General features: G+C 54.5%; 2 protein-coding genes across 5 annotated transcripts in view; one reads left to right on the forward strand and one right to left on the reverse strand.

Annotated features, from left to right (window-relative positions):
• Positions 1 to 3,438, forward strand: part of TDRD12 (tudor domain containing 12) — a 104,165-nt gene extending 100,727 nt beyond the window's left edge. For all 3 annotated transcript variants that reach the window (XM_070062518.1, XM_070062519.1, XM_070062520.1), the window contains 5 exons: positions 321 to 384; positions 467 to 580; positions 659 to 812; positions 895 to 961; positions 1,368 to 3,438. In XM_070062518.1, coding sequence (XP_069918619.1) covers positions 321 to 384; positions 467 to 580; positions 659 to 812; positions 895 to 961; positions 1,368 to 1,459 — 491 coding nt within the window. In that variant the 3' untranslated portion in view covers positions 1,460 to 3,438. The remainder of the gene's footprint in view (positions 1 to 320; positions 385 to 466; positions 581 to 658; positions 813 to 894; positions 962 to 1,367) is intronic.
• Positions 3,439 to 3,769: 331 nt separating this feature from the next.
• Positions 3,770 to 27,178, reverse strand: SLC7A9 (solute carrier family 7 member 9). 2 transcript variants are annotated; one of them, XM_051828198.2, is made up of 13 exons: positions 27,016 to 27,178; positions 23,947 to 24,040; positions 23,089 to 23,205; positions 20,602 to 20,749; positions 20,116 to 20,358; positions 19,619 to 19,744; positions 19,295 to 19,394; positions 18,294 to 18,338; positions 17,952 to 18,075; positions 17,523 to 17,626; positions 13,525 to 13,621; positions 12,547 to 12,696; positions 3,770 to 4,107 (listed from the first exon to the last, which is right to left on the reverse strand). In XM_051828198.2, exons 3-13 carry the CDS (start codon positions 23,173 to 23,175, stop codon positions 3,991 to 3,993), a joined length of 1,341 nt encoding a protein of 446 aa, XP_051684158.2. In that variant the 5' UTR covers positions 23,176 to 23,205; positions 23,947 to 24,040; positions 27,016 to 27,178; the 3' UTR covers positions 3,770 to 3,990.
• Positions 27,179 to 27,269: the final 91 nt, after the last annotated feature.

The following is a 27,269-nucleotide window of genomic DNA, read 5'->3' on the forward strand; positions in this document are numbered from 1 at the left end:
CACAGTGTGCCAGCCGTGGCGGCCATTGGAGGTGAACCAACGGCAAAAGGATGACCTTTCTCTCTGTCTCTCTCTCTCACTGTCCGCTCTGCCTATCAAAAGAAAGAATATTTCAATCTGTGGTTGGTTTAATCTGCAGACGTACAGCCCACAAATACAGAGCACCAACTCTGTTTTCAGCTGGATGCTCGGGTCACTGTCGCAGTCACACTCTTTAGTGACTAATTCCTCATCTAAAGGTTGTATCGGTGCAAATGCATATGTTCGTTACAGAGGTGCATATAAACAACCTGTAAAAATCTGACTTTGATTTCCCACAGAAACGTTGTCTGCAAACACTGGAGACGCCCCCATCAGCAAGCCCCCACAGCCACACGTGAAAAGGTACAGTGGTCAGCGCTCGGAGGCCCGCCTCTCCTAACACTGGATAAACAATGCGCGCTAAAGGCCTCCTCTTTCCTCCTAGCTTCCATCCACAAATAAAATGGTTCCAGAAAGACGATGTTGTCATCTTGAAGATACAAGTAAGGAATGTCAAGGATTACAGATGTAAATACTTCCGAGACAGGGTCATTTTCAGGTAGGTTGATATGCGCCGTGTGCTGGGCCACAGGACTGGCCGTGGCACCGGAAAGGCTGACTGGGTTCTCTCTCCTAGCGCCTGGGTGAGAGACAAGTTCTACAGAGCTGATTTGGAGCTGCAGGGCAGCATCAGAAAAGACAGCTGCAGGTGCGTCATCAGAAACGACGAGCCCGTGATTACTCTGGCGAAAGAGAGAAGGGAGCCGTGGCGCGGCCTGCTCAGACACAGGGTGAGTGCCGGTGACGGAGGCTGGCGGCCGTGGCTCCGAGGGTGACTCTGTGTTCACTTACGGCAGCTGTTCTGTTGGACAGAATCCGAATGTGGCTTTTGATTTTGACCACTGGGAAGAGTGTGAAGAGGACAGCCACTTCTCCAAGGGTAGGACCTGGGCACCCACTCCCTGGAGGGGCTGGGGCCCTGCATGCCGGCGTGGACATATCCCTCAGCTGACTTTAGGGATCCCACCTTTATGGAAATGGGCCGTTAATAAAGCCAGCCTTCAGAGGTCAGTGTTCTCTTTATGGGTGTCCTGGTGCTGAGTGTTCCAGTCTGGGGACTTGCTGACCTTTGGTTAAAAACATAACCTTCTTACAACACTTTTACAGATTCTCTTCCCTAGAATCACTTACTTACAAGCAGACCTCCTCGTTTCTTGCCTAAAATAATGAAAATATAAAATTATCCGCAAGGTGGAGCTAGAGGCAAAGGCACATCTTTGGGTGGGGGACAGATTCGCTCCTTACCACGCACTCAGCATGTTTCTGATGATGCCTCACTCTTGCAGCTGTGACTTCTAAGAGGCTGCCCTGCAAAGTGGCAGAGGTGGTCGGACCCAGCAGCAGCGCTTCGGAGGCTGACGGGAGTGAGAGTGAGTGAGACTGAAGTCCCGCCGGCAGCCCGAGACTTGGAACAACCATGGCTGTGGCCGTGTGTTGGAAGTTAAGAAAACAAGTGATGCTACCCAAACCGTCTTTCACCTCAAGGAGGAATTATTGCCAGGGGTCATCTTATGCTTCAGGATTGGTAATGGTGACAGATTTCCTGGTCAATTAAAAACAGGCTGATAAGACCAGCATTGTGGCGCAGCAGGTTGGGCCTCCGCCTGCGACACTGACGTCCCATATGAATGCTGGTTCCAATCCTGGCTGTTCTACTTCTAATCCAGCTCCCTGCTAATGCTCCTGGGAAGGCAGCAAAGTACCGTGGGTACTTGGGCCCCTGCCACCCACGTGGGATGGAGTCCTGGGCTCTTGGTTTCCATCTGGCCCATCCCTGGCTGTTGTGGCCATTTGTGGAATGAACCAGCAGATGGAAGATACTCTCTCCTCTCTCTTTCTCTCTCTCTTTCCCTCTCTTTCTGCCCCAGGGCTGTCACTCTGCCTTTCAAATAAATTTTAAACCATGGTTGCTATGAGAAGGTTGTCAGGAGGGTGGGAGCAGAGGAGCAGCGCGCTGGCCCTCCCGGCCTGGCTGTGCTGCCTGGCGCAGCCGTCGCCTCAGCTCGTCCTGACGCACTCAGCTCTGAGTGGCAGCGCAGACCCTGCCACTCGGTGAGGAACGTGCAGGCCCGAGTCGGCCACTCGCTGCTCTCCCCTGCTGTGCTGAACAGCCTCGGACCTGCCCGTCGCCCTCTGCAGCGGCCTCGCGGGGGTCGCCATAGCTGCCTCCGAGCACTACCGATACCCACCCCGGCTCCTCCGAGTGGGTCTGCCTCGGAGCCGGGGTGAGCGCCGGGGGCCGCACAGTGCCTGCTGGCAGGCCCAGCGCCCTCTGGAGAGGCGGCTGCTGCTTCCGAGTGACCTGCGCTCCCAGGTTCTTTTGTGGCAGAAACTTTCAAGGACCTGCATGGTGCCCAGAGGGGACTCAGAACACCTGCCGTGATGACGGCCTCGTCCTGGGGGAAGGCTGCAGCACACCGAGGTCTGGGAAGAATTGTGGGCCGCCCCTCTGCTGCGGGCTTCTCTGCTCATGGGGAAGGTTTAAGGTGAGCTGTTGGGAACCGTGAGGCCCCCTGGACTTCCTCGGCAGCAGCTGAGTGGGAAACGCGTTGGCCCATCGCAGCTGCACGGAGATCTTGGTTCTTTACGTCCCGGAGCGCAGACGCCTGAGCGCACGTGGTCCGGTGAGCGGCCTTGGGTCATACTCTGGCCCTCAGTTTCCTTATCTGTAAAGCGAGGCCCTGCCCACCTCGGGGAGCCTGTGCAGAGCCAGAGCCGGCGCGTGCTCTGCGTGGGGGCTCTGGGGGCAGTGCCTTGCTGCTGCGCCTCTCACGGGGACTGCAGGTGGCAGGAGGCAGACCGGTCAGGAAGGGAGGGGTGGTTTCCTTGTTCTCGGCCGGTGGGACAGGCTCTGAGGACGCAGAGGCTGCGGTGTCTTGGCTGGTGAAGCTGTTGACTCCGCGGGGTGCCTCCTGTCTCAGCTGCTGCAGGCGGGGTCGTGGTGGACAGAGGCCCCGCGCCGTGTCCTGTGCTCACCATGGCACAGGCTTGGGTTGGGTCGGCAAGGGTTTTTTTTTGCTGTCTGTGTCCCAGCCAAGCGGTGGGGGCCCTGCCGTCCGAGAAGAGACTGCAGGCCAGCTCCCCCGTGCGGCTCAGTCGGCCGCGTGAAAGCCCTGGGCAGGCAGCGGCTGGGTTTAAACCTGTTTCTTTGTTCAGACGTTCAGCTTTTCCTGATGTCTGTGAGCACGTGGTCACCGCCTTCCTGTACCGCTGTAGCGTCTGTACTGATTTCATGCGTTGAGTGATTTCTCAGGCGCAAGGGGAAAGCACCTTTGTCGTGGCTTCTGAGGTTGTGCGCAGTCATGGGTTGGGGGCGTCTGTTGTGTTAGCAATAAAGCTTCTGTGTTCTGACCGAAACGTGTCCCACGTGTTTCCTCCCGCGTGCCCCTGCAACATCAGATCCCACTCGCGGCCCCTTCTGCCTGGCCCAGGAGGCCAGAGAGGGCTGCTGGGGGTTCGGGGGCACGGACCTGCGAGCGCGAGGGCGGCTCTGCGCCGGGGCTGCCTCCTGCAGCCTGACGTGGCCCGGCCGGGCCCTTTGCTGGCTCAAGACAGAGGCGGCGGCGTCTGAGCAGCGAGGAGAGCAGGCGGTAAAGCACGGGCCCGCCTGCCCGCCTGCCCGCCCGCCTGCCTGCCTGCAACGCCCCGTCAGCGGAAGCGGAAGCCCCGAGGCCTGCAGAGGCACACACATCGCTGGCGGCGATGCAGGATGCGCTTTATTCGCGGGAGCGTGTTGTGTCCCTCGGGCAAGCACACAGCAGCCGCTGGGCCGTGGCTGCACCTGCCGGGGTCACCGTACACGCCTGGAACCCACCCAGACAATTAAGGATACCAAAAAATAATATTACATAAGCATCTGATACAATTCTTCTTAAGAAAAAAATCAGGAAGAAATACCACAAATACTGCTTACAAAAATAAACTCCTCACAGCGTTGAGTTGGTTACAAGACACAAACTTGTCACTTGGGGTCTGGCTCCGGCGGCACAACTTCCATGAGCATCTGGAGGTGCATGGTGATGGGCTCTGGAACACAAGCAGCGGGCAGGTGGTTGGTTAGCGGAGCGTGCGTGCCCACGGACGGCTGTCCCCGGAGCCACGCTGGGGCTTTGGAGCGAGCTGTTTCCATTAAGGAATTAGGAAGCTGCCAAGTATTTAACTGCCACTAACCAATGCACACTCTAGGAAAACTAAGTTACACATATACTTACTACCAGTGTCTAAGTCACTAGGACTTCTGTTTATTTAAAGTGTAAGATCACTCATTGGTTTTCACCACCTTAACCCAACTTCTACCAACTTCTGTAGGCAGCAGCTTGCTGAATCTTCTAGAGCTGAGAAACAAGATCTATTTAGTGTCGTGGGCTTCCAAAGCCTGCTTCCGTCATCCTGGCCAGATTATCTGTTGCCATGATCAAATCCAAGTTTTTTTGTTTTTTTTTTTTTTTTTTTTTAAGATTTCCTTATTTATTTGAAAGTTAGAATTAGAGCTATCTGCTGGTTCACTGCCCATATGGCCACAACGGCCAGGATTCGGTCAAGTCCCCACATGGGTGGCATCTTCTGCTTTTCCCAGGCCACTGGCAGGGAGCTGGATCAGAAGTGGAGCAGCCAGGCCAGGAGCCAGTGCCCACACGGGATGCTGCCATCAAAGGTGGCAGCTTTTCCCGCTGCACCCACAACGTGGGCCGGAAGGCTGTTTCCTCTCACACGAATGCATTTCCTTATTTCCTTTCCCTTCTGTAGGAGTGCCCACAACCTCACTCCCTCCCAGCACAGGGTTGAGGTCAGAGTAGAGACGGGGGGAGGGGCTGTTTCAGGAAGGAGACAAGTGCCTGGTGGAAATAACAATATGTTGCTGCTGTTTCACTCTTAATCAACATGAACTAAATTCTCTCGCCACTGTCAGGTCAGTAACGGCACCGATCTCATGGCCCAGGAAGTGGAGGTGGAGAGGACCCAGCGTGCTCAGGCATTCTCAGTCCTGGCTGGCAGGGTCTGAAGCCCAGGTCTCTGCTGGCCCTCTGGTCGGGTTCTACTGGTCATCCCCTGGCTGTCCCCCCTGTGTGTGTGGTCTATAAATGGCACGCACAGGAGTGCCTGCAGGGCAGGCTGCGCCTTGCTGGTGAGAAACTGAGCAGCGGGCAGGTTTTCGGCCACAGGACTCAGTAACACCACGGGGCTGTGACAGGCCAGACACTGCTGGGATTACATCGTACACAGCCCACTTCCTGTCTTCAGGGAGCTTACAGAGCAGGAGGCAGGCCCTGCTGGGGGTGCTCGGGAGCCTGGGAAGGCTTTGATGAGGAGGGTTGGTGCACTTCAATTTGTTGTGCAGTTTACAACTTATGAATATAGCACTGAAGTAAAGAAAAGAAGTGTAATTCAGTCTCAGAGGCGTCTTTGGCACAAGTGGACTTTAGGTGTGAAAGTGGCTTATGCAGCTAAACTTGTAGACAACAGTTGAGGGCAGGCACTTGGTACCATGATTAAGATGCCACTGGAGAGACCTGCATCCCATACTGGAGTGCCTGGGCCTGCGTCCTTGCTCCACTTCCCATCCAGCTCCCAGCTAACAACGCACATGCTGGGCGGGAGCAAATGGTGGCTCAAGAACCTGAGTCCCTGCCACCCCGTGTGGGAGAGCCACACGGAGTTCCCGGCTCCTGGCTTTGGCCTGGCCCAGCCCCAGTTGTGGGCATTTGGAGAGCAAACCAGAAGAAGGAAGATCTCTTTCTGCCTTTCAAATAAGTGAAAGGTAGAATACATTTAATAAAAATAAATAGTTGTCTTTTTTAAAAACAGATGCAAATGACTGCCGGATGGAGGAGAGACCTGCGGCAGCACAGGCCTTGTCACTCTCCCAGCCCTGGCTCTGTCACTGAGCGACTGGCGTGCCAGTGAGCTCTTAGCTGGTACGCGCGTGTGTCAGGCAGAGGAACGTGGTGCGCTGAAGATAAACATACTTAACACTAGTGAACCGCACTCATCAGAGGTCACGGTGGCCATCTAAGCTTACAGGTATTTTAAGTTAAAAAGGAAATGAGGGACAGGTGTTTAGCCTAGCAGTCAGGACCCCGTGTCCCACACGGGAGTGGCTGGGTTCAGGCTCTGGCTTCTGAGGCCAGTTTCCTGCTCACACAGACCGTGGGAGGCAGACGCGACCGTGTCAACAAGGGAGGCCTGGACAGTGAGGCAGCAGATGGGAGCTGTCTCCCTGTCTCCCCTCCCCTCTCTCCCCTCTCCTCCCTCTCCTCCCTTTCCCTGCTCCCTCTCCCCCCTCCCCATGCCCCCGCCCCCGCCCCCCTCCCTAAGATTCTGTTTAAAATGCTTTGCTTTCCCTTCCTGCCTGGCAGGCGAAGTGATGGAAACAGGCGGCCCAGGACGGGCCCGGAGGTGTTCAGCCGGGGGCGGTGGTGCACTGTGGGGCGCTGCAGCTCTGTGCTTTCATAGCGGAACCACCTGATGTGATACTTACTTGAGATTTTCTGAGCCCATTCAAACTTGTAGTAGACGAAAAGGAAGTAAAATACAAGGCCGCTCAGGATAAATAACACGCAGTAGAGATACTCCCACGCTGGGTTAGTGATGACTGGGGCCAGGACCAAAAACGCAGCTATGAAGGTCACCAGGATGGGGATGAAGATGGGCACCTGCAAGCAGAGCAGCGAGGGGTCAGGGCTGGCTGTGCGGCTGCGTGCGTCCGTCTGTCTTGCTGTCGATGTTTTTCACTGAAGAGGCAGCAAGGCTGATGGAGTATGGTGACCTCTACGTGACCCCTCCAGTTTTAGGAACTTCTGTCAGCTTGTCAGTCTTACCTCATCTACTCCACCTTTTCTTTTCCCTAGAATACGAAGAACCCACTGGACACCGTGTCACTGTGACACATCTCAGTGTGTCTCTGATGAGTTCAGTGCCATTCTTCTCCCTCCCTTTTGTGGTAAACAAACTGGAAGATGGACCCTCTACGCTCTACATAGAGCTTCATGTGACGGCATCCTGCTGCTGCCATTGGCCTTGGCCTCTGTCCCCCGTATTCCCTGCACACTGGTAGCTAGGGTTAGAGGCACGAATACTTCCTGGTGGAGCAGTGCACTTCCATCAGGCACATGTCTGTCCACTTTGGAATTCCTAAGGTCTGTCAGTGGGCTTAGGAGAGGGAGAGCGGTCCAGTCCCACCATGAGAAATGTCCCTGTTAACCTCCTGGTTTTGAACTGGAGGTGAAGCTTGAGTGGTTTAGCCTCTCCTGCTAACATTGCCTTGATTCATTGCTTCACCGAGGGTACAAAGGAGTCGCCTAATGCTGTGGAACTGTAGAGTGAAGCCCTTCACCTGCCGTCCGGTTAGGAAGTGGCTTCAAAGACCCTCGTGCAGGGTCTGGAGTATGCTCTGTTCTTTTGCAAGGACAGAAAAAACTTTTCAAGAAGGGAAAAAAATTCATATATCCATACTGACATTTCCAATTCCAATGTAAGATTATATGTATTTTTATGCCTTTTTTCCCTGAAAATCTGTTTCTTAATCATGTGAACATAATTCCTTATTTGCTGTGTTCTGTAATGCACCTATAAGAAATTCCCCAGGAACTACACGAGTAGGAACGTAAGTCACTGGACCTTTAAGGCGCTGTGTGGTTGGTTAACGCACGAAGGGATGAACAGTCCTGGTAATCCCCTTCTCCGTGGCTGTCACCTGCTTGTCACACAAGCAAGGCTTCTTTTGCTCCTTTGTTAATTTGGGGGTTTCATTTTTTCCCTTTTCATATTTCTTCCATGAGAATAAACACATATACATAAACTTATATGTTCACCTTCCACTGCTGTTTAGGAAGTAGCAAATGACACAATAACAGCTTTGCCCCTGGCCTTGCTCCTGCAGCACATCCAGAGATGCTGACATAGTCAAATGTGAAGTGAGTGAGCATCCGTTTCCTGTTGCTGCTAACCATGGTGTCTGTGGCTGAAACACCATTTGAGTGTTGCCTGTTGGCTTTGGGGTCGTGTTGAATCTTTTGCTGATAGAATTGGTGCCTCAAGAAAGAACCTTGTGTATATTTCACATGTCTGCAGTTTCTCTTTGGGATTGGGATAAAGGGCCAAAGAGAAAATGATTGGATAGTTTTGCCAGGTACCGCCCCGAGGGGCAGGGCTCCACACCCAGTGCCAACGGGCAAGGGAGTGAGCTCATCTTTGCTGCCCACCTGATGGGCCGCAAGTGCTACTTCTCCTCGTTCTGGCCTGCTTGCTTGATGAGCTTGCTGGGATTTGGAGCTTCTTTGTTTTCATGTGTAAGTGCCTTTGCATTTTTGTTTGAACTTCTAAAAAAATTTTTTTCTTCAAGGACTGGTGTTGCCCATCTCAATTGTTGGGAACTCTTTCTTTTGTTGGGGGGCGGGGGAGGATATCACCTGCAAAGACTGCCCCCATTCTGCTGTGTGTGTGTTTCACTTGCTTTTTAAAAAGACTGATTTTTTTCTCTTTATTACTTCTGGAATTTGAGTCCTGGGCAGGCTGTCTGCATTCACGGCTTACAGAGCAGTTCACACTTCATTTGCGCATCAGCACCCTAAGTCTAGAGTCTGTGGTCTTTCAGGTGTAGTTTATAGTTTCCCACCTAGAGGTCTAACCTCCTTACATTGATACATAATTTAAATTTTAAAGAGACAGAGGGGACGAACTCTCCAGATTCCTGCTGGGCATAGTCAAGGGCCAAAAACTCAATCCAGGTCTCCCACGTGGGCGGCAGGCACCCAGCTGGGGGGCCGTCACCACTGCCTCTCAGGCTCTGCACTGGCAGGAAGGGCCGGGACTGAAACGCAGGCCCCACGGAAAGGGATGGGAAGTGGGCATCCTAATGCCCACAGCAGGGGATTATTTTTGGGTTTTTTTGTGTGTGTGTGTTTAATTTTGGGGACCGAGGTATTCTTTTCCATTATCTTTTCATTGGAATCATTTGCATAAAGGCTGTTGATTTCAGTGTGTGGATGTTATATCTTACCACTTTATTAATAGTTTGTTCTTTGATTCCTTTGCATCTTCCAGATACATAATTATACAATCTTCAAAAGGTTTTAAAGACTTTAAAAATTATTTTCTGCCTCTCACACCACAGATTGCTTTCTTCTTTCTATATCCCTTGCTAGTATATTCAAAACAATGCTAAATGGGGACCAGCATTGTGGTGTGGTGGGTAAAGCTGGTTCGAGTCCTGGCTGCTCCACTTCTGATCTAGCTCCCTGCTAATGCACCTGGGAAAGCAGTGGAAGATGGCCCAAGTGCTTGGATCCCTGCACCCCTGTGGGAGACCTGGGTGAAATTAATGTTCCCATAATATTCATTTTCCATGAACTTTTTAAAGACCCCCTCATTGGCAAGGATTGTAAAAAAAATGTTGCACCGAAATAAACTTCCCTTTAAGTATCTTCATATAATGTACTGGGAAATTCTTTTTTTTTTCTTTTGACAGGCAGAGTTAGACAGTGAGAGAAAGAGACAGAGAGAAAGGTCTTCCTTCCATTGGTTCACCCCCCAATGGCTGCTGCAGCCAGCGCTCCGCGCTGATCCAAAGGCAGGAGCCAGGTACTTTTCCTGGTCTCCCATGGGGTGCAGGGCCCAAGCACCTGGGCCATCCTCCACTGCACTCCTGGGCCACAGCAGAGAGCTGGCCTGGAAGAGGGGCAACCGGGACAGAATCCGGCGCCCCGACCGGGACTAGAACCTGGTGTGCTGGCGCCGCTAGGCGGAGGATTAGCCTAGTGAGCTGCGGCGCTGGCTGGGAAATTCTTAAAATCAGATTTTCCTGGTATTCGTTTGTTCCAGATCACTGAAAAAGGAGAACTCTGAAAGAAGCCAGAGTGATTGCTCTCTCCTCCCTGACACCTCGGCTTCTCGATGTTATTAGGTTTTTCTGCTCTTGGTTTTCTGCATTCGTTATTGTACTTTCTGAGTTGCCTGTTTTCCTGTTTATTCATCCAAGTATCGAATGTGAGGAAGTTCTTCACGTGCTGTGTAGACGGTGCCCGGGCCTCCGTCTCCTCCCACTGTTGCTCCAGCCGTGTGCGCACGCGCAGTGCCCGTGTCCTCTTGGCCCCACAGGTTTGTCTTCTTGAGTTCCGGTTTTGTTGCCTCACAGAGAACGAGACTTGTATTATTTTTTGAAATATTAAATTTTCCTTTGTGGTGGCAGAGGAGGTCACTTGCCAGTCCTGTCTTGGATGCACTTGGAGAGGCGCGTGTTGGGGGGTCCAGAGTTGGAGCCGTAGCTGGTGATGTTTCCAGTCCCGGGCCTCTTCCTAGTGGAGTGTCTGGCTCCACGCTGGCTGGAGGAGGTGTGCTCGCTGCTCCCTGCCGGTCCTGCGGTCTCTGCTCACAAGCACTTCGCAAGGGTGTGGGAGCTGGATGGCTGCGTGGATGGATTTTCAGCATCATCTCCTCACCGGGAGATTTCGCATTGCCTGGCTTTGTCCTGGGCAACGCTGTAGGCCTGAGTGCTTGTCTGACACGTCTCGCCCTTGTTTTCTGAGTTTTAATTTGCCTGCTGCTGCTTTCCTATCCTCTTATGTTTGATTTTCTTTAATTAATTTATTTTTACAGATCATTTACTTGAGAAGCAGAGTGACAGAAAGGGCTTCTATTCACTGGTTTCCTCCCCAAATGGCCACAACGGCAGGAGCTGGGCCAATCTGAAGCCGGAGCCAGAAGCTTCTCGGGTCTCCCACGTGGGTGCAGGGCCCAAGCACTTGGACCATTCTCCGCTGCTTTCCCAGGCCACAGCAGAGAGCTGGATTGGAAGAGGAGCCCCCAGGACTCGAACTGATGCCCATATGGAATGCCATGCAGCAGGCAGATGCTTAGCCCACTGTGTCATAGCGCCAGCCCCTTATGTTTGATTTTCCACAGCTTCATAAACCTTCCTGCTAAAAACCTCTCAATCCAGCTGTGCACAGCTGACAGGCTCATTCTCCCGTCTCACGTCACTCGTATTTCTGTCAACACTCAGCGTGTACTTCTGTCAGTCTTCTGCCCTTGAAGAGAGCCAGTCTGTGGGAAAACACTCCCTAGGAGAGTATTTTCCTTATTTCAAGTCGGAAAACTATCTTGCATTATAAAAAAAAAAAATTTCAAATTCCCAGCTCGAAAACGGCTAAAGCAACAGTAGCTCACACAGCCAGCACGCTGCGTGCTTCACAGGTGTCTGCGCTGAGCAGAGTCACGTGGCTCACGCAGGGCCGCCCAGCCTGACACGTGCTTCTCGCTTCCCTGGCGTGTGTGGTGCCTTTGGAATGTGACTTCAAACCTCACATGCATGTTTTGTTGAAAACTTCCTGCTGCCTTTGGCAATTTACTCATATAAACATGAGCTGGAAGTGGAAGGATCAGGAGATTCAAGATTATATAGAGATGTTGGGACCGGCACTGTGGTCGAGTCCTGGCTGCTCCACTCCCGATCCAGCTCCCTGCTGATGCACCTGGGAAAGCAGTGGAAGTTGGCCCAAGTGCTTGAGCCCCTGCACCCACGTGGGAAGAAGTTCCTGGCGCCTGGCCCAGCCCTGGCCATTTGGGGAGTGAACTGGCAGGTGGAAGATCTCTGTCGCTTCCCTTCTCTCTACCTTTCAAATAAACAAACCTTTAAATTTAGAGCTGTTACAAACTTCAAAAGGCAACAACAAAGGAGCCTGACACATATTCTCCCAAGAAAACATTAACCAGGAAGATGTTCTCGTGGGCACCCCCATGCAGCTCATTATCCAGGGTCTTAATTGATGTGCTCCGTTTCTTTTGTCACCTCCTCCCCTATTTGAGAAATGTGTCTTCTGTGGGCAGTGCTGTGGCGTAATGCCTGCAGTGCTGGCATCCCATATGGATGCTGGTTCCAGTCCCGGCTGCTCTACTTCCAATCTAGCTCCCTGTTAATGCACCTGGGAAAACAGTGGAGGATGGCCCAAGCACTTAGGAGACCCAGAAGAAGCTCCTGGCTTCAGATTGGCCCAGCCATTGGCTGTTGGGGCCATCTAGGGAGTGGACCAGTGATGGAAGACCTCTCTCTCTCTCTCTCTCTCTCCTGTCTGCATAACGGACTTTGAGATGAATAATCTTAAGAAAATAAAGTGTCTGCTGGTAAAGGCTGTGCCTTTGTTCTGAGAGTCACCCTAACCGTTAGAGCTACCACAGCTGTCAGAACCAGTGGTGGCCAGGAGGTGCTGACCCTTAGATATTTTACATGATAGGTTATATTATCTCCTATGTATGCCCACATAATAGCGTTAGCCCCTCCCTTTAGGTGTTGTCTACAAGAAGCAGTAAGGAAACTGGCTAGGCGTCCTCGCCCCACAGCTGTGCACAGGCTGGCCTGGCCTGCGGCCTGCACTGACCACACGCTGCTCACTGGGCTCTTGCTCAGTGCAGAGCCGTCTACGTCACTGTAAGAAACCAAAGCCACTCGTGACCGCGGGACACTCAGCTTACCTTGATGGGCCTTTCCAGTTCTTTCCTTGTAAACCTCATCACGATGAGTCCTAGAATCGTCAGGCCATAAAACAGCCATGTGGCAAAACTGAAGTAATTGACGAGGGAGTTTATGTCACCAGGAATGATATAAATGGTCGCAACGATCCCCTGGTGGACAGAAGAGCAAATTTTAGGTCATCGGTGCGTGAAAACCCAGTCCTCACCGCTTCGCAGACGGCCAGAGCAGCGGTTTCCCTGCGCACAGCACTAGCGTGACAGAGACCCCGGGTAGCCCACCCGGGCAGGGGTTAAACCGGACTTGGCCGTGGGGTCTGTTCTCTGAAGCCTGGGAAGTGGCTTGGGAAAGCCGAACGTTTAAGGTTGTGGTTCAACGCAAGGACTGAGCGTGGACGGGTCTGACCAGCCCTGCCTAATGGTGACTTTCCCTTCCAGAGTTCTCCACACAGGCAGGACCTCGGACGATGAAGCTCAGGTCTGGTCTGGGCCTGTGCTGGTTGCATGGCCCTGGACTGGTCTTTCCCCGCTGTGGGTCTCGCTGTCTCCATGGTGAGCAGGTTGATGGACAGCAGAGGGGTGGGGAGCTTGGACAGAAGGCTAGGAATGTGGGTGTCCTGGGACCCCAGAGTGGTGACACACAACCAAGGACCATCCCCCACAGAGGCCCTGACCTCTGAGTTGGGAGTGGCTGCTGTCAGTCACCACTAGTACAATGCATCAGTCTTCTCTGGGCCAGTGGGCCAGTGTCGCTTGTTAGAAGGACCCGGAACAAAGGACACACGTGGAAGATCCACACGGTGGCTGTCGTGGATAAATTCCGGGGGCGCAGCCAGGTGAATTGCTTGTTTGAACTGTCCTGGGTTTTGTTTCAATGCAAGGATCTTGGGAACCTGGGCTTAGCAGTGTGCATCTGTCACCGTGCAAACTGGGGTCCCTCTGCCCTCCAGGTGGGCACTGTTGCGCAGGTCCCATACGTACGTAAAAGATGATGGCAGGGGCTGGGGTCAGGCGCCTGACACTGATGTAAGAGAGCACTTTGAGCATGTGGCCTTCCCGGCCGGCCACGTAAACAAGTCTGAAAAACAAGCACACAGCCATCAGCAGCTTGTCCCACAGGCCCTGAGTTAGTGTCCGAGTCCCACTCCTGGGCGGCCTGGTCGCCCTCCTGGAGGAGGAACCAGGAGCGAAGAGTGGCAGAGAGGAAGGCACCCAGCATGAAGTCGGCAGAGCAGGAAGAGACACTGGAGAGGCCCCGAGATCTTTGAGGCTTAATATATGCGAGAAACGCGGGTCCTGGGGGAAGAGCCGGGACCTCAGCGCCTAGGGCTGCCGGCAGAGCAGACAGGCGGTGCTGATCCTATGCTACGAAACAAGCCAAAGGAGGGGCGGCTCCGCACGCAGGGATAGTCTGGTAATCTGGAGGATGCTTAACGCCTTCGAGAAAGGCACTGCGTCCCGCGTCCGAGTGCCGGCCGCTCGGCCTCTGAGCCAGCAGCAGACGGTGACTCAGGTGCGCGGGCCCAGCCCCAGCCGTCACCTGCATGTGCGTGTGGGGAGTGAACCAGCGGACGGAATGCAGGTTTCTCTCTCCGCTAGTTCCCTCTGCCTCCCAAGTAGATGAAAAAAAAACATGAAAAGATAATCGAGAAGATGATCTAAGCATTTCTTCAAAAAGTGGCCATAATTAAAGTTTCAATTAGAGACCAGTGGAAAAAATGGGTTGGAACCTGGATCTGAAGTACAGAGAGCTGGAAAACGCAGGTGAGAAATACGAGAAATTCACGATCAGAAACAAGGCGAATTTAAAATGCAGAAAACTTTATGATGCGGAGACCAGCGCTCGACCTGAGACACCAACAGCCCCGGATGTAGACATTGCAAAGAAGCAGACTCTTACAGGCTACTGGATTTAGATGATGAGCCCCTGAGTTAGCATGAACTATAGCAAACGTCATGAGAAACGGTATCCAGAGTGATGAGGGAACTTTCAGATTGGAATTCGATGTAAGTCAGCTGGCGTTCAGGACACCGGCAAGGTAAATACACTTTTGGATGGAGGCACCCCCTCTGCGTTCCCAAGTCTTCTCTAGCACAAGGACAGCTCATGGCAGGGGATTTCAAAGAGCCACGTGAGGGGCCAGCGCCACGGCTCACTGGCTTAATCCTCCACCTGCGGCGCCGGCATCCCATATGGGTGCCAGGTTCTAGTCCCGGTTGGTTCACCCCCCAAATGGCTGCTACTGAGGTCTACCTCTGCCTCTCAAATAAATAAATATTTCAAAAAAATATATATACAACATAAATGAGTAGAACACAGTCCCAACTGCAAAGGACAGGTAACTCCACTGAGACGGAATATTAGATATTGCCTGGGCCTGGAGGTAGGAACAGAGATCAGCGTTCGGCAGGAGGGAGCTTTTGGGTTGATGGGAATGTCCTGGGGTTGATTGTGATGGGGTTCACACAGCTTTATAAACCTGCTTACGTAACTGAGCTGAGCCTTTACTAAGGGTAAGTTTTATGGTACTTAGACCTCAGCAGGGCTATTAAAGTTGTGTTTTTATATACTCAGAGTGAGCCACTGTTACTCGTAATAGCATGAAAATATATGACTTTGGAATAAATCTGACAAAAGATGTGTAAGAACTGTACACCCACAACTACGCCAGAACATTTTTAGAAAAAATCAGAGATGACCAGGTGAACAGCAGTCCACGCCCGTGGAGTGGGAGACTTGGCACTTCCCCGTGCAGCCCTGCCCCGAGCCCCCCAAGGCTCTAAAATCCCCACAGACACGGGAAAACTGGTGACCCCTACGCTCATCTGTTGTCCCCCTTATCCAGATGGACCAAAGACCTAACGGGGAGACCATGCAAAGGTAATGGGAGTGCCACAGGCCACTGGTCTGGACAATAGTTTCTCGTGTGTGACCCTAAAAGCACAAGCGGCAAGTGCAGAAATTGACAACGGGGGTGGCAGCCAACTGAAAAGCCTCTGCACAGGACAGAGAACAACAGAGTGAAGAGGAAACCGTCCAGCTGCGAGAAAATACTGGCAAAGCATAATCAGACTGAAGGCTGACTTCCAGAGGACACAGGGAACTCCAGAGAACAAGCAAACAACTGTGAAGGTGGACAAAGGACCCGAACAGAAAGGCCACGGCCACATGAAGCAGGCTCAGCATCACCTGTCAGAGAAACGGGACTGCAAGCCGCAGTGCACCGCCTCACACCTGTTCCAGCGGCCGCGATCCGAGAAGTGAAAGAGCAGCCTTGGTGAGGAGGTGGGGAGGACACTCTTGGTGGGAACCGGAATTAGCGTAGCCATTTTTGAAAACAAAACAGGGGTTCCTCAAAAAATCAAAAATAGGATTACCGTGAGATCCAGCATCCCACTTCTGGTTAAACATCCAGAAAAGTCGAAGTGTTCATTGCAGCAGCAGTCACAATAGCCAAGACACAGAGGCAATCCAGCACCCAGGAACAAATGAAAGGCTGAAAACGTGCTGTGAAGACCCGCTGTGCCAAGGGAAGTAAGCCTGGGCACGCAAAGATAGCCAGCACATTATCTCACAGGTGCAATCCCAAAATTCCAGACTCCTGGAAGCTCGGAATGGCAGAGGGGAGGTGGCCTTGGAGGGGGTGCTGGTAGCCAAAGGGAGGCCGGGAGAAGGGCTTCTGGCACCTGTTGCCCGGCAAGGTGACCATGGTTAATCACAGTGTGCCACACAAGGGGATTTCAGAAAGGTCGTGGGAACTGGACTCAAAAGTAAGTTTGTTTTGGTGCAGAAAGAATTCTGAAATCCATGTATTTTTTTTTTTTTTTCATCACAACACATTTTCCATACACTTTTTAAAGACTGATAAATTTCAGAGTTTCAGAATTCAAAAAATGGGTTCTAGGGGCTGGTGGCGTAGCATAGCAAGTTACACTGCCGCCTGTGAGGCTGGCATCCCACGTGGTCACCGGTTTGAGATCCGGCTGCTCCACTTCTGATCCAGCTCCCTGCTGTGGCCTGGGAAAGCAGTGGAGGATGGCCCAAGTGCTTGGGGCCCTGCACCCACATGGGGGACCTGGAAGAAGCTCCTGGCTCCTGGCTTTGGCCTGCCCCAGCCCTAGTCACTGCAGTCATTTGGGGAGTGAACCAGCAGATGGGAGACCTCTCTCTGTCTCTACCACTCACTGTCTCTAACTCTGCCTTTCAAATAAATTAAATTAAAAAAAATACCATTCATATAGAAAGGCAAAAATCTAAAAAAAGAACACGGATGGAGAACTGGTACTGCGTGTACTTGGCTTCAGCAGTCGATCTCTGGCGTGCGTCTCGTCTTTTCTGGTGGGGATGTTGAGGTGGGCTCGGCTAGAGGTGTCCCTGGGAGCCCTGGACTCCTGAGCACAGACCTCGGTGAGTGTGGCGGTGCTTCCGGGAAGGACCCCGCCTGGAGCCAGGGGACCAGGCTGCTCACTGTCCAGCCACGCTGGGTCTCGAGGCCTAGCAGCCAGGCCTGTCCGTCAGTGAGGTGGTATGGGAACTGACCCACAGCGGCTGCTGGCTGCACGCTGCAGTGGTGGGCTGGAGGAGCCACAGACACTGCCAGGGCCGGCAAGCCCGGATGCTTAACTACTTGGCCCTGAAATTCCTGCTCTAGTGCGTGTCTGTATTTGGATGCTTGGGGAATCTCAACAGGTGAAAAATACAACGTAAAACGTCCAATGCGTAAACTCACCGGTCCAGTGGCACTGCCCCCGTCCCTCCCCCAGCCCCCTGCTGGGTTCAGCTGTGCCCAGTGTGGAGTGGCAGCCTTGCTGGCCAGTTGGCAGCGTGGCGTGGAGCCCGGTCCCTTCTCTGACTGCCATGGTGCTCCCAAGGGCCCCAAGAGAAGAGTTTCAGCTGGCGGAGCCCCTGGGGGCCTCGAGAGCTTGTCTTCTCCCGGGTAGGGCTGTGCCCACCCTGGGGCCGGGGCCGGGGCCCCTACCTGCCAGCTGTGAAACAGGTCCCGTTAGCAGCACCGATGGTTGAAAACGCCACGAACACTGGGACAATCCATGAGGCTGGGTAGAGGACGCGGTCCCCAAAGGTCTAGGAGGGAAGTGAAAGGGGTCCTGGGGACCTTTCTCGCCTCCAAGAGGCGCCCCCACCCACGTCCCCCGCGGGCTCAGGTCCTCTGAGGATGGTGGAGAGAGCTGGTCCTGCACAGAGCAGACTTGGCCTTTTTCCTCTCCAGCTGCTACAGAAGCCCCCGCTCCTGGGCCTCGCGGCTCCCTGAGCCCTCTCTGGGACTGCCCCGTGCCCCAAGACTTAGTCGTCCTGCGGTGGCCTCAGGGGACCCAAACCATGACCTGCCCCTTACCTGTCGTTCTTGGCTGCCCTGGGCCCAGCCCTCGGCCCCCACCCCCGCACTCACCACAGCCACGGCCTGGGACTGCAGCAGCTCCGTGGGCGTCATCACCGTGAAGTAGGAGATGTTGATGAGGATGTAGCACACGGTCACCAGCGGGATCCCGAAGATGATGGCCAGCGGCAGGTTTCTGGGAGGGCGAGAGCAGAGCGGCGGCGGGAGGCGCTTCCTCCACGCTCCAGGGCCGCTCCTGCCCTGTCCCTCGGGCAGGGCCAGGGGACATTTTCACACCGGAGTTCTCCCTCTCAGGCTCTTGTTTAAGGCAAAACCACCCAGAAATAAAGGCCGCTAGGGTTCTGCCTCCCGCCAGGGCCGGTGAGAGGGGCCCTGCCCTTCCGCCTCCCCTACCTGAAGGGGTTTCGGAGTTCTTCTGTGATGTAATTGAGTTGATTCCTGCAGAAGAGACAGAACTTTGAGTTTTGTTTGTTTTGCTGAGGCACGTTGGAGGCTGTCTCTGCCTCTCTCTCTCCATCTCCCTCCCTCAGGATGTGGTCTCTGCCTCCCCCCACAGCCAAGTCCATGCTGCCCCACGCCCTTGAACCCCCAGAGCTCTGAGCAACACAAAGCTCCTCTCTTTATGAAGTTACCCGACTGCAGCCATTTCACTATAGCGATGGAAAATGTTTTAATAGAGGGGGAAGCACATGGACTGTTGGCCTCATTCAAGATTCCCCGCCATCGGGAGACAACCCGGCAGGAATGCAGGGAAATCGCCCGGAGGGCTGGTGACAGCGGAGTTCGGGGCTCTACCATGACCTGCACCTCTGGCAGTTTCCACGGGAATTCTGTGGATTTTCAAAGAATAATCAGGAGTAGCAAGAACCCAGGTGCTCCGAATAAAACGGAAGATTCTTTGTCTGAAAAGGGACTGGAACCTAGAAATGGATCTTGGGAAGGAAAGACCAGCCTGGTGGGTGGCCATGATTGCCCCCGAGACCCATCAACAGAATCTCATCAACCAAGCCCAAGAGTCTCGAGGTTGAATTACGAGCGCTGTTGGATGTTCTCAGCCTTGGCGAGTGCTTGGGCATCGTGGCTGCCTCTCACCCAGCTGCGCCTGGATTTTCCCGGAAGGACTGTGCTCGGGGCCCCACCACTGCCTGCCCACAGGGCACTGGGTCAGGGACAGGCGCCCCGCCAGACCTGGGGGAAGCACAGGTGTCTGGGTGTCTGTGGGACCTCAGGGGAACAGAAAGATAAGGAGTTGGGTGAGTCACATACGGGACATGTGAAGGTGAATTTGAGGGTTACACTGAACCCCAGAAAGGGGAAGTCCTCGCAAGAGATGAACTTAGTCTTAAGGAACCCTGCCCGATTTGTGCCACCCGAGGAGTGCCCAGCTCGCTCACCAGCCATCATAAGCCCAGAGCCCATTGTACAATGCCAGACTGATGGCTCCCACCGAGACTTCTGCACCCTCGAAGGAATTCTCGAAATTCTTCGTGTTTCCTGTAAGTGAGCCAGACAGCACGAGGGGGGTGTCACCTGAGCACATGGCAACCCTGCGCCCATCTCTGTGTGAGAGAAGGGTTCCTGTGCTGGGAAGCGAGACCACTGAAGCCCTGCCAGGCGTCCTTCGAGACAGGCTCCCAGGGCAGGATGGCTCTGGGTGGGGGGGCGGGGGGAGGCGTGCAGGCGTGGTGGGCCCGTCCTCCCGTCCTGCCGCTGGTCACCTTGGGCCAGGAGGACAAGTCCGCTGATGATGATGATGGCCACGATCACCAGCTTGGCCGCTGTGAAGAAGTTCTGCACGTAGCTGCCCAACCGCACGCTCAGCGAGTTCACAGTGGTGATGAGCACTGGGGAGGGTCAAGGGGCAGCGCTCTGCTCGTGGGGTTTCCAGCAGGCCCTGCTGGGAGCCTCCTTCCTGCCCCCCGCCCCCCAGTGGGATTTATCTCCTGCATGCCAAGAGGGTAGGAGCCAAACAAAGGGATTTCAGGACCTTGAAAATGCACCTGGTGGCCTTTGCGACCCAGGGCCCCGCCGCGGCCACAGCCTGCAGCCCCTGACACACGCGCGGCTTCTCGGCACCACAGGGATGGCCGGGGCCAGGAGCCAGCCCTGCCCTGTCTCCCCCTCAGCCCCAGAACGGCTTCTCTCTGCACATGGAGGACCAAGGTCAGACTCCCTCTGTGCCGGGGCTGCCCGGGTGCCAGGCGTGGGTACTCACTGATGGCTGCGGCGGCCAGGCACTTCACAACGACTTTGGGAGGCTCGCAGCCTGAGTAGAAGGGCGTCGCCACGTACTCAGAGAAGCTAAGGCAGATGATGGCGAAGGACGAGGGCTTCATGACCAAGAGGCTGCTCCAGGAGAAGAGGTAGGCGGGGATGGGGCCGAAGGCCTCCATCAGGTAGGGGTACTCACCCCCCGACTTGGTGATCATGGTGCCGAGCTCCGCAAAGCACAGAGCCCCTGGAACACACAGAGGAAGGGTTCCCAGAGCCCACCGTGAGGTCTGCCCTGGTCCAAGGAAGGTTCCGGCCTCCCACATGGAGGCCGGTGCTCAGGCCAGCCCGGCACGGTCCTCTCCCTCCAGGCGGCCCCACAGTCCAGCCCTGGGTCACTGAGTCACAGCCTGATTGGCCCTTCCCTGCCCAGGCCCATGGGAAGGGAGTCCAGCATCGAAGGCAGGGCACGGGGAGCAGCATCCGTTACCTAGAGTCCCAAGGACCCCGCAGGCCGCCCAGATGATGAGGCAGGGTCCCACGGCTTGCGTGTTGCTAAGCACAGACTTGGGGGAGATGAAGATCCCAGAGCCGATGATGGTGCCCACGATTATGCAGATGCCACTGATCAGACCCACCTGGGATGTGAGGAGGGAAGGGGAGAGTCCACGCTGCCAGAGACCCACTCAGGGCCAGAGGTGCCCCCAGCTGAACCCGGGCCCAGGGCCCCGGCACTTGCAGCTTGTGCTGCTGCAGTGGCAACAGCTGGAGCTTGGCTTAGGAGAGCGTCAAGTCAGCGCCAGCCCTGTGGCGCAGTGGGTTAGGCCACTGCCTGTGATGCCGGCATCCCATATGGGCACCGGTTCATGTCCTGGCTGTTCCACTTCTAAACCATCTCCCTGCTAATAGCCTGGAAAAGCAGCAGAAGGTGGCCCAAGTGCTTGAGCCCTGCACCCTCCTGGCTCCTGGCTTCAACCTGGCCCAGCCCTGGCCATGCAGCCACCTGGGGAGTGAACCAGTGGATGGGAAATTCTCCCTCCCCACCCCTCTCTCCTTCTTCCTGTCCCTTTCTCTCAAACTCTTTGAACTAGATAAATCTTTTTTGAAAATGTATAAATGAATAGCTTTCTGGGGAAAAAAAAAAGAGCATCAAGTTGATTAATCCCTAGTCCAGTGCATTTAAAAAAAAAAAAAAAAAAAAAAAAAAGACGGACTGATTTGAAAGGCAGAGTGACGGAGATGTTCTGTCTGTGCCACAACACCAGCCCCGGCCCCACGACTGAGCATGCGCCATCATCCCATCTTACAGAGGAGCCAACTGAGGAGCGGAAGGTTAAGTCGCAGCCTGCAGTTATGCAGCCAGGCAGGACAGACCTGGCTGGGGTCCCACGTGCCTAACGGAAACACACAGGCACATCGAGCAGTCAGGTCAGCGCCGAGAAAAGCCCTTCTGACGCACGTCTTGCTGGGCAGAGCGGAAAGCTCTTCAGTAGAGGAAAGCCAGAGCCTGGTCCTGGCTGGAGGCGCCACGCGGGGGCGAGCAGGGGCGGCCCCCCAGGGACAGAAGCTCTGGCAACCCAGAACTTGCCTTGATGCCATTTCGCAGAGTGCACTGAGAACACAACCTGGGTCAGGTCCACGCTCCTATGAAGCTCACGAGCAGGCAAAACTGACCTGCAGTGGTAGAAACTCAGGGCTGGGGGCCCTCCTGGAAAGGGGGCGAGGGGCGTTTTCTGGGCCACCACATTTGTCAAGATTCACTAAACTGAGCCCTAATGATGCACGCACTTTGCCATTTGTAAGTTACATACCAATCAAGGCAAGAAGCCGGACTCAGGGCCCTGCTCAAAGCCTCAGCCCTTGGAAGTGGCCAAGGCCTGACATCCAGAGCCCCAGGTCAATGAGCCCAAAAGGTGAGGATGACCTGACCTGGACTGCAGGCTGGCCATGCGAGGGATCCCTGGCATACCTGAGCAGGGGTCCCTCTGAGCTGTCCCCTCCTCGGCCCTCCTAAGAGGCCAAGGTTTGGCTTACAAATGTCTGTCCCAAATCCTCCCTCTGGCCCAGGGATGCTGGTTCTGAGTTACCAAGCTCTGGAGCCGCCTGAGTCTGGGACAGGCTAGGGATTTGCTCAGCTGTGCCCTGCTGCGAGGCCACCATGGATCCCAGACACCGTTACTGCAAGCAGGTCTGAGACTGGCGGCGGCAGGGCGGGTGCTGCTGCCCCGTCGCCCAGGACCCCAGGCCAAGCAGCCAGGCCATGCCACTGGTCAAGCCCCAGAGTCTTGGTGAACCCCTTCCTCTGTCCCCGACACTGCCAGGCACCCCCGCCCAGACCTCTGCAGCCTGTCCTGGCCTTGAGGCCTTCCCTGAGCCTGCACTTGTTCTGAGAATACTCTGGGGAGCCGGGAGCCTCCCTGTCCTGCCGTGTCTGGCCCCTGATGTCCCCACACAGCGGGGACTGGCACAGCGTGGGGCCCCGGGCCCCTTTCTGCTTCCACCCCACTCTGAAAGCGCCCCTTCCTTCCAGGCCCGGGACCAGCCCCAGCTCCCTGCCACACCGCAGCCCCGCGTGTTTATCCCTGTTGCGCCCCATGAAGAGAGAAGTGGCTACTGCTGAAGAGACTCACAGCTGTGAGAACAGGTGCTTGGCCAGGGTGCCCCAGTGGAGACCCCAACCATCACCAGGCCCTCTCTGACCAAGTGCAGGCCTTCCACATGCTTGGCCAGCAGGCAGAAACGCACACATGAACTTCATGTCTGCCTGTGTGAAGTTCAAGAGAATATGCCGAGTCCAGGCTGGGAGGCAAAGAGGGACACAGAGGTGTGGTGGGAGGATTGCTCGCTAGAGGCGTGGCTGATGAAGACGACCACACCATCGGCTCACCCTGGGCACCACCGGGGACCCTCCTGCCCCTGCCCCTCCTCCAGACACCCCAGGCCTGGGAGGACCCGCCGGGGGGCGAGACCACCTCACCTCCTTTTGGAGGCTCGTGGTCTTGGGTTCGTCGCTCTGGATGGACTTCTCATCTTCCCGCCGTCTTCTCGGGACCGTCTCCCCCATTCCTTCCTCCCTCCCGCTAGCTCCAGGGGGCTGCAAATAAAGCACAGGTGGGGTCTGGATCCCGCCAAGCAGACCAGACACAGACGGCAGCCCCGTCAGGGCCCTGCCTTGCTCGAGGGTCTGGGACTCCAGATACAGCCAGCGTTTTAGCGGGGTGCCATTGTCAGCCCCAAGGCACAATACGCCAAGAGTACAAAGCGGCTTCATAGGTTCATGGGAAACGGAATGAGAAGTTTATGCAGGACTCTTGAAAATGCATAGTAAGGGAAAAGCTATGCCCGATTTCAAGGTTTTCTGGCATCCAAGTAACCTGTCTTTTCATTTGATTTTTTCCATGAGGTTTCTGAAGTTCCCCTGGATTGTTCACGCGGGGTGGGGTGGGGTGGGACCAGCTTCCGGGGTCCTTCCCCGAGCTCCAGGGCTCGTGTTGCACCTGTCGCTCCCCGTCCTCAGCTGTGACGCACTTGGAAAGGATGCTTCCTCCAGGGGCCGACATCGCTGTTTCCCAAAGTCAAACCACACGGGACTGCACACGGGACTGCCCTTAGCAGAATCGAGTCCAACGAAGGAATTTTTTTTCCCCCTTTACAACTCCTTTGCAAGACTAAGGTACCCCTTGTGGGATAACACACAAGTTCACTGATGCATTGCATGAAAAATTCTACTGGGAAAACCGGTTCCAGGCTGAACCAGGCGATGGTCATGTCAGTGAATCCTTTCCGGGCCCCTGCAGCACAGCGGCAAGCCCTCCCGTCACCCCGCCGGCCTTACCTTCCTCCTTGACCTTGCCGTGCCAGAGGACCTGCCGCCCCAGCTAACTGCCTGCGTCTGCACACTGAGCCCTAGGAATGGCCATGTCTTGTGCCTGGGAGTGAAGGAAGCCAGAGGGTACAGAGGTCAGCCACGGTAATTATTAAACACCACAGTAATTATTAAACACCTTTGTTCCCCCTTAGAAAGCAGCTTAAAAGGTGAGAGTCAGGAAATCCCACCCTCGCCCCCGCCACCCAGATGTTTTGTTTACTTTTCACTCCATTTTTCTTAAAACCAGACTCTCCCGCGTCAGTTGGAGAACTCTCTCCACACAGCAGAAATCCTGCCCTTATTTGGGAATCAGAGGAGATAAGCTTTGCAACCAGCTCTTCTGTTACCCTAACAGGCTGTGTTCCCCATTGGAGCCAAGCAGCGCCCACAAGAACTGCTGTGTCTGTAACTTAGCTACGGCTTCTTCCCCGCCCAGGATCCTTACACGTTCCCTGCGGTTCTGAGCAGGTGGAGGGTGGGCAGGGCATCCTGTTCACTGCTGCCAGGGCTGGTGTGGTGCCACCTGGAACCCCAGCGGGAACTTGTGGGGAGGCCTGGGGCCGCCTGCCCTGCACAGCTCTGCACGGTGCCCGTCAGGGCTGGCGCTGGGGCCGTTCACACGGGTCAGACCCCTGCTCAGCTGACGACAGATGCAAAGGGGGCCACAAAGGGCACCAGTCCCACACTCTCATTTGCCTGATGGGGAAACCGAGGCCGCAGAACTCGGACTCTCGACCTGGGACCTGCATTTGAGTCTGGCTCCCCTGGGGAGGGGACGGAGGTCATGGGTGGACCTCGGCAGCCGCTGTAAACACTACTGGCAGCCAAGGCCGGTCTCTGGGAAGAAGCTCCTTATCAGCAAGGCAGGTGCGGCTGAGCCTGAGGAGGGGACAGCAGAGGCTCAGCGTCAAGTGTGGGAGCCGGGGCATTGCCACTGTTACCCTCAGTCAAAACTCCCTGATAGCCGGATGGGCACACAGGTCACCCAGGCAGGGCCTGGCCAGGCAAACTTTGGGGCAGCCAGGTCTGTTCTCTCCCGGAGGGGCCTGAGAAGCTTGTCCCCTTCCCTTAGGAGGGCCAAGGCTCCTCGGCTGCCCCAGGCTTGTTGGGGGTGGCCCCAGAAGTATGTCCTACCATAGCAGCATGCCCCTCAGAGCGTCTGGCCCATCTGTATTTGCAAAACACTGCAGAGTGCTCCCTTGGTCAAGGATGTTCCCTCCTGGGGACAGACAGCAGGGCAGGGTGCAGCCAGACAGCCTCACAACCCCACCCACCAGCCCCAGGGCCTCAGGCTCTGAATCTGTAGAGGGGCCAGTGATGGCACGCCCTCCCCCACCTACGGCCCTTGGGAAGGGCTGCAGGTTTCCCACTGGACTTCAGCCTTTTATGAGTGCAGAGGAGCCGCTGGGCTTATAGGGACAGGCACTGGTTTGCCACACCCGGCACGAGGGTCCTTTGTCAAGTCAGAGATCACTGATCAGTTCATTTGAGGCCCATGTGAGCATTTTCTAAGGCTGTGTCTCTTTGGGGCCGGCACTGTGGTGTAGTGGGTAAAGCTACACCTGTAGTGTAGGTACACCTGTAGTGTAGAAGCTACCGCCTGTAATGCCAGTATCCCATATGGGCACCGGCTCAAGTCCCAGCTGCTCCACTTCCTATCCAGTTCTCTGCCATGGCCTGGGAAAACAGCGGAAGATGCCCCAAGTCCTTGGGCCTCTGCACCGGGGAGACCCGGAGGAAGTTCCTGGCTTCGGATCGGCCCAGCTCTGGTCATTCCATCTGCTGGGATGGAAGACCTCTCTGCCTCTCTGTAACTCTGCCTTTCAAATCAATAAATAAATCTTCAAAAAAATACATTCATTGTATTATAAAAGATAAATAAAGCTGTGTCTCTCACCCAACTTCCAACCCAGCAGAGCAAATATTCCATCAATTGTCATGTGTTTTTTTCCTTACGGCAAATACCATGGATTTGATTCAAAAACCAGAGATGTTCTCCCATTAGGCATGGGCGCTTTGTGCTTCGGGGCCTGAAGTTTTGCCTCCCGGCAGTCAGTCTCTCTTCTAGTTAACCTCCTAGGAAGCCTCATTCAACTCCATTATTTCCTAAGACTCTGCTAAAGCTTTTGACCTTCACTTTGAAACTACTTTTTCTGATTGCAAAGACGCTCCCAGTTTGCTGATGCTGACACCACCTGCACTTTCTCTCCTCTTTGGCTTGTATCAGGTCCCCTCTTCCTGTAATGGATTTTAAAAACGTGTTTACGCTGGCAGTGTGCCTCCTTCTGCGGTCTCCGGGCATCTTATTCTCTGGCTCCCCGTGCTGTGACGGAGGCTGGGTCTTTGGCCAACGTTCATCCCTTACCACGTACCAGGCCGGTGCTCCAGTCCTGCCTCAAGCTTTCAATGTTCTTCCGCTCACTGAATTGCTGGGCCCTATACTCCTTCCTATTGCTGCTGGCAGTAGTCTGGGATCTTGGGGAGCTCTGAGACAGCTGTGACAGGAATGACAGCTGCTACTGACCTGCTAATTCCCGACCAGAGGGACTTGTGTCAAGGCTCTGGAATGTGCAAAGTCTTTCAATATCAAGGACTGATAGTCACACCATTAAACAATTACCAGGAAGAATAGGATTCTGAGACTCTTATCTGGGAACCATCTATGTATCACTCTTTATATGCCCAGGAACCGCTGGCGTGCGCAAGTCTGCCTTAGGACTTTGTCAGGCATTTGTATGTGTCCCAAGTATTTTTTTTTTTTTTTTTTTTTTTTTTTTAGTGGCTAATCTCCTTGGGAAAATCAGTGCTCTTTCTTGGAATTTTCTCGTTTTCCCCTACAACGTGACTTCTTGTCCTGCTCCCTAACCCCACACCTCCTCACTGGTCATTGTCATTACTCCTGGTTCCATGGTCATCCATGGGGAAAGGCTGTTAGCTGGTGAGGTCAAAAAGAATTCTGTGTAATCAAAAAATTTTAGAAACAAGTTATCACTTGGGGGTTGTCTGGCATAACGGCTAAGACATCACTTGGGATACCTGTGTTCTGTATCAGAGTACTCGGGCCTCGGTTCCAGCTCTGCTCCTCATTCCAGCTTCTTGCTATTGCACACCCTGGGAGGTGGCGGGTGATGGCTCCAGTACTCGGCTTCCTGCCATCCACATGGAGGACTTGGACTGAGTTCCTAACTTCTGGCTTAGGTCTGCCCCAGGCCCGGCTGTTTCAGATAGGAGATCTCTTTCAATTTCAGATAAAGAAAAAAGGACTTGCATTTTTTTTTAAACTTTTATTT

This window comes from Oryctolagus cuniculus, chromosome 18 (genome assembly GCF_964237555.1).
Source record: "Oryctolagus cuniculus chromosome 18, mOryCun1.1, whole genome shotgun sequence".
In the NCBI taxonomy this organism is placed as follows: domain Eukaryota; kingdom Metazoa; phylum Chordata; class Mammalia; order Lagomorpha; family Leporidae; genus Oryctolagus; species Oryctolagus cuniculus.

What these genes read in the sequence shown, in the direction of transcription:
- SLC7A9 (XM_051828198.2), bottom strand. Translation starts at nt 23,175, where the DNA reads ATGGGGGAGACGGTCCCGAGAAGACGGCGGGAAGATGAGAAGTCCATC. An exon ending in CGGGGTCCTTGGGACTCTAG is followed by an intron (nt 20,359 to 20,601) that starts GTAACGGATGCT and finishes TGTGTGTTCCAG; the next exon opens with GGGCTCTGTGCTTTGCGGAG. An exon ending in ACCTGTTTCACAGCTGGCAG is followed by an intron (nt 13,622 to 17,522) that starts GTAGGGGCCCCG and finishes CTTGTTTTTCAG; the next exon opens with ACTTGTTTACGTGGCCGGCC.